The 6,000-nt window shown below is 33.4% G+C and overlaps 1 protein-coding gene across 1 annotated transcript in view; it reads right to left on the bottom strand.

The window, feature by feature from the left end:
* The window catches only part of LOC107446111 (eukaryotic translation initiation factor 4 gamma 3), a 32,182-nt gene continuing 26,182 nt past the window's right edge, over window positions 1–6,000 (bottom strand). Inside the window, exons 20-22 of the mRNA XM_087158059.1 lie at window positions 5,353–5,428; window positions 5,124–5,270; window positions 1–1,376 (exon numbers count right to left, since the gene is read on the bottom strand). Of these exons, the coding sequence (XP_087014185.1) occupies window positions 1,225–1,376; window positions 5,124–5,270; window positions 5,353–5,428 (375 nt within the window). The 3' untranslated portion in view covers window positions 1–1,224. The remainder of the gene's footprint in view (window positions 1,377–5,123; window positions 5,271–5,352; window positions 5,429–6,000) is intronic.

Below are 6,000 nucleotides of genomic sequence, written 5' to 3'. Positions count from 1 at the left end.
ACAGTAAAAGTTACAAAGTTTATTTTATTTTCAACATAAAAACAGTATCAAAATTCAACAGCGGCTAACAGACTTAACAGTTGGACAAAAAGAATGTCAGGAAACAAATTTAACAGTTTAAATATTATTGTTGACAACAACCCCCTCTATGTCGCTACAGAAATAAACAGAAAATGGCCGAAAAAAATAATTAAAGGCACAACCTTGCGACAACATACACGATTTTTTAAAAAAAGTAAAACAATTTAAAACATTAGTCTATTTATTTTCAATCATGTACAATGTGTCATTTTACATAATTAAGAAAAAAACTAAAACCTTTTCGCGGCTTAAAAATAATTGGTATTTTTCTTCAGGATTACCATTCTAATCAGAAGAAGAAAAAAATTTCCTGTGTTTTTCCTGTAGATATTATACACAATATATTGAGAGGAAACACACTATCACTGCGCTTTTGTGTGAGTTACATTGTACTAACTATACTATAATGAACGGAGAAACTTAGAGAAAAAAGGTACATCTGAACATATTTAAAACAAATAATGCTAGAGTAAATGAAATAGTTTAGTATAGCTGAAATATCATCCGTAAATATGCCATAGATAGCGCTTTGAGTGATCACCATTTCTTAAAAGACGAAAATAAGAAACAAAATTCCCCGTATTTTCCCAGTCTGTAAAGGAAAACTAAAAATTCACCGTATTTTCCCTGTTATTTTAGGTGATTTTTAAATTCACTGTATTTTCCAGGTTTTCCCTGTGGAGTGGCAAACCTGTTCTTTCAGTGGTTCTCATCATTTATTGTGGATCAAAACCAATGAAACGGCTGACACAGCTTTTAGGAAGAATGTCACATGACCATCCCACAGAAGCAATTGTTCACATTAAATATAAATTAACAAGATAAAACCCTTTTAAACACATGCACAAATCAATCATTCAATAACATAAGGAATATTTTTCTTCTTATAAGATGCACCAGACGCTGCAAATGCTTCTTCAATTTACAAAACGGGGGATAACCTTGTTTAAATTGCACAGACAATTCATTTTTTCTATAGTCAACTCGGAATAGAGATCCAACTGATTGATTAGTTGCATCAGGATAAATTACATAAGTTTGTGTCATACACAAAATAATTGCTTTCTAGTCTTTATCTAAGTAAAATAATTTAAAGCATAAGAATTGTCATTCATCAGTCACAGAATCACCAGAATCTGTTTCCTAAAGCCAAGCGAGAAAAGATTTGACGGAATGTAATGCTACAACTTTGCCTTCCACTTCGTTTATATCATCGCTTTGTTCCCAGTTTTTAAACGATTCTTCGGTGATTACGTCATCGTCGTAGAGGATGTCGAAAATCTGTCTTAGAATTCCTGAAATATAAGAAATTGCTTCATTGACAGGGAATGTGAGTTCTAAATTCGTTCAACAAATTAAAATGTAAATAACAAATATGTTTACAAAAGAAAAAAAGACTAGCTCCGATACTAACAAAGGGTTGCCACAAAAAAAATGAAAAAATTTGTTGTTTTCAGTAGCCTAAAGCATGAAAATAGATGCCAATAACTATGAAATTAAATTGCCTAAATAAGAAAAAAGAATTTCAATAATATGACTAAAATTTTATTAAATGACTTAATTATCACATACCATGATCTATTTAGTCAAGTTGGTAGCAAATATGATAATTTTTATGTAAACGTTAGTGTTCTAGCATTAAATTTTTTCAGCAAAAAAATTTGTGTATTTGCAGAAAATTAAATACTTTTAATTACTAGAACTTATTCGAAATACCTTTTCCTTAAAAAAACATTTTTTATAAAAATATTTTTCCCTTTATTAATAATTGATATAGCAAATATGTATATATATATATATATATATATATATATATATATATATATATATATATATATATATATATATATATATATATATATATATATATATATATATATATATATATATATATATATATATATATATATATATATATATATATATATATATATATATATATATATATATATATATATATATATATATATTGTGAAAAGTGATCAATTAAATTTGAAATTCATGCAGATTAATATCATATTAAATATCAAGCAGAATTTCGTAGCAATAACCGTTGAAAAGGCGACCAAGAAACAAAATAGGCTTACAATGGAATCTATGCAAATTGAGCGTATTAAAAAGTGATGACTCAAATTTGCAATTCAAATTTCTTTATTTCTTAAGAAAAAAAAATTCCCTGTGTTCAGAATCTGAATCTCCCTCGGGCAGCAGGTTGTCAACCCACCTTGTGCTGGAGTGTTTTGCAATCCTTGTGGATAATGAAAGAACAGCCTACATCTACAAAATTACTGTGATCTGTCTCACCGTGGAACAACTGGTATGCTTTCTAGACAAACTCATATACAGGGTGGTCCCGAATTCGTGGTACAAACTTTAATGGTAGGTGCAGGACATTGTAACAATGATTTATTGTATAGGAATGTATAGTCGCAAGTGACGCGGTGAGGCGTAAACAGGGGAAATAAACAGAAAGAGAAATGGAGTGATCGGTTGGTATCATTGCCGGTAGAGGGCAGTACATGTCTAGCCGCCGTTGAAAATGATGCAACGCAGTAAGGAAAAGCGCCATTCACAATTGTGCTGCCGTAGACGATGGGTGACTTTACGTATGCAGAAAAAGCAGACATGCATTACATGCACGGCCGTGCAAATGGTAACGGCAGAGCTGCGTTACGAATGTATCGTGCGGAGTATCCTGATCGACGAATACCGGATCATAGAATTTTTCAACGGTTACATCGTCAACTTTGTGAAACAGGTGCGTTCGACGTCAACAGACATGACGCTGCTCGATTAAGAGCTGTTCGCACTCCAAGGCTGGAAGAAAGCATCTTGAACATTATGGCTCATAGACCTGAGTCAAGCACAAGAACTGTTGCGCGTGACGTAGGTGTGAGTCATCAGACTGTATGCATAGTGATAAAAGAAATTCGCTTACACCCCTTCCATTTTCAGAAAGTACAAGCATTGAATCCGGCAGATTATCCTCTCCGCGTGAACTTCTGCCTGTGGGTGATGCAGCAATGTACGTTGCAGCCGGATTTCGTAGGTGATGTGCTATTTACAGATGAAGCGACATTTTCACGCGAGGATGTCCTTAATGCGCACAATTACCATGTGTGGGCAACCGATAATCCACATGCAACGCGTCCACATGCGTTTTAACAACGTTTCTGTATTAATGTGTGGGCTGGTATTGTGAACGACTTTTTGATTGGCCCATACTTACTACCCACGCGACTCAGTGGCGGAAGCTATCTTATTTTTCTGAAAGAAGTGTTACCACAACTGCTGCATGATGTTCCGATCGCCATTTGTAACCGCATGTGGTTTCAGCACGATGGGGCGCCAGCACACTTCAGCATTGATGTACGGAATTACCTGAATGCCACATTTGGTGCTTGATGGATTGGGCGTGGTGAACCAATCCCTTGGCCACCCCGATCTCCCGATTTATCGGGCATCGATTACTTTTTATGGGGACATCTAAAGCATCTTGTTTATGAGACTCCAGTTGACAAAAGATGAGGATCTCGTCGCTCGCATATCTGTAGATGCTGCAGGTGTGCGTGAAATACCAGGCATCTTTGAACGTGTACGCCAATCGCTCCACCGACGCTGTCAAGCATGTATCGCTTCTGGTGGACGCAATTTTGAACACTTACTGTAAACATGACACTTGTCAACAACGCTTTCAATAAAATCTTTGTTTTTCCTTTCGCTGTTATTTCTCCTGTTTACGCCTCACCGCGTCACTTGCGACTATACATTCCTATACAATAAATCATTGTTACTATGTCCTTTACCTACCATTAAAGTTTGTACCATGAATTCGGGACCACCCTGTATGTTGTCATTTTTTCCAACTCATTAACAGCTGTTTACTCAATAAAATCTCTGAACAGTTCCTCTTCTGGTGATAGATTAAATTGTCCTATCTCAATAGCTTACAACAATAGGAAAATCAATCCTCAGCAATGGATCCCTTCTCACTGTGGAATTAAAGGCAATGAAATGGCCAATGATTTAGTCAATAGTAATCCAGACCCCCTTTTCAACCTTTAAACAGTTCCCAAAAAAAAGTTTTCACCAATATTGTAGAAGCAACTGATGCAAAGAAATTCCAACGAAACATGGAAGGTTTTCGTGCCAAATAACATCACAGACTGGGTGAGTGATGAAGGGTGGCTCAGTTCAGGCTTTGTCGCTTACTTATACAGGTTCAAGATGGCTTCTGATCCATACTGCTCAATATGTCGAGGACAATTTGTAATCGATTGCCACCATGTTCTTCATTACAGTTCTCTTCGTGAAGCAACTATTGCTGAGCGATTCTGGGAAGCAAGGTGTCGAATGAGGAAATGACTGTTTTTAATTATTTCTATCTTTGTTCTTTTGAGTTGTGTTCTTTCTATCCATAGTCAATCCACACTACCATTAGAAATAAAATAAATATTTCATCAGACGTACTTTTTATTCAATAAATCTTTTTTGATATAAATTTTTACTGCGCGAAGTTTTAACAAAGTTCAAACTAAGCAAATATATAAATAAAGATTAAATAATATTTTGCATAAGACCTTGAAAAATAAAAAACCGCAATGCCAACTACATTATTAATAAAGTCAAGCCATGTATATGGCCATTTTCTGTTTCTGGTTCATTTCCTGTTTTAGAACTTAATATTTAAAAAAAATTTCCCAGCCTAAAGAAAAGTTTTGATGGAATGAAAAAATGGATGTGAAAGTTTTAATGGAATGAAAAATGGCATTTTTCTAATTATTTTGAAACAAGACATTATTGAAATTAGGCAACATATTGGGTATTATTATGCAAAGCAATATTTTACTGTAAAAATATGAAACAATATCCTATTCAATAATGAAAGTTAGTCTTAAACTAAATTGGAAAAAAATGCAGAACATAATTCGTAATATACAAAATCTTGTAAGGCAAAGATGTTGTAAAACTTTATAGAGATTATGAAATTACAAGATATATGTCATAAAATTGCCATGTAAGTGGATCAATGAATGAATTACCTTTAGGTTGATTTAGTCGATTCATTAGGGACTGAATAGCATATAAAGCTTGAACTTCTAGATTTTCATTATGATCTATATATCGGTTCAGGATAGAAGTACTTTTTTTGAATTTTGCAACATCTAATTCACACCCAGAAGTAGAATCTAAAACAATAAAAATTATTTAAGCAAGTTTTCGAAAAGAAAAAGAATAGAATTGAAGGGATATGTACAATTAAAAAAAAACCTTTTATGGCATTTTTATGCATTGCAGACACCAAGGCACGAATAAATTTAGGTTCTGTACATTCAGATACATTGGCCTGAAAAAAATTAAACCAGTAGAGCATTGCAAAAGCAATTATAAATTTATAGGAAAGAAAAAAAGCAGAAAAAGTAAGATAATGCATGAGCAGAGCTTGATAATCGAAAAAAAAGTGTAATATTAATAATAGAGTGCGTAATATCGCAGACGGAAAATTCAATAGAAAGTATAAGAAATAATTATAAGACACAAAGAACTGCTGAAAAATATATGACTACATAAAAATTGCATTTATTTTGGTATTAGGTAGCCAAAGTTAAGCAAATGATTTAATATAAAACCCAATTTGCTTAATACATATTTCTGAAAGTTCTTTTTATCTTATTTATCAGATATTGTACCGTCATTCGGGGCTACTTTGTGCAAATTCGAATTTGGCATTTTTCAAGTGCTGCTATTCAGTATTATGTTTATTTCACGTTAAAAATGCGTGGAATTTGAAGATAGAAGTCTCTTCTATTACTACAAACATTTTTTCGAATTTTAAAACAATCTCAGAGTGTGTTTCGTTCATCCAATGTCAACAACTTTCCGAGGACGTCGGATGTCGAAAAGTGTGCGTGGAAACTT

Source organism: Parasteatoda tepidariorum, chromosome 2 (assembly GCF_982258835.1).
Source record: "Parasteatoda tepidariorum strain Cologne lab strain chromosome 2, Ptep-v5.0, whole genome shotgun sequence".
NCBI lineage: Eukaryota > Metazoa > Arthropoda > Arachnida > Araneae > Theridiidae > Parasteatoda > Parasteatoda tepidariorum.
Note: the sequence above shows the minus strand (reverse complement) of the source record. Positions and strands in the feature narration are given on the sequence as shown.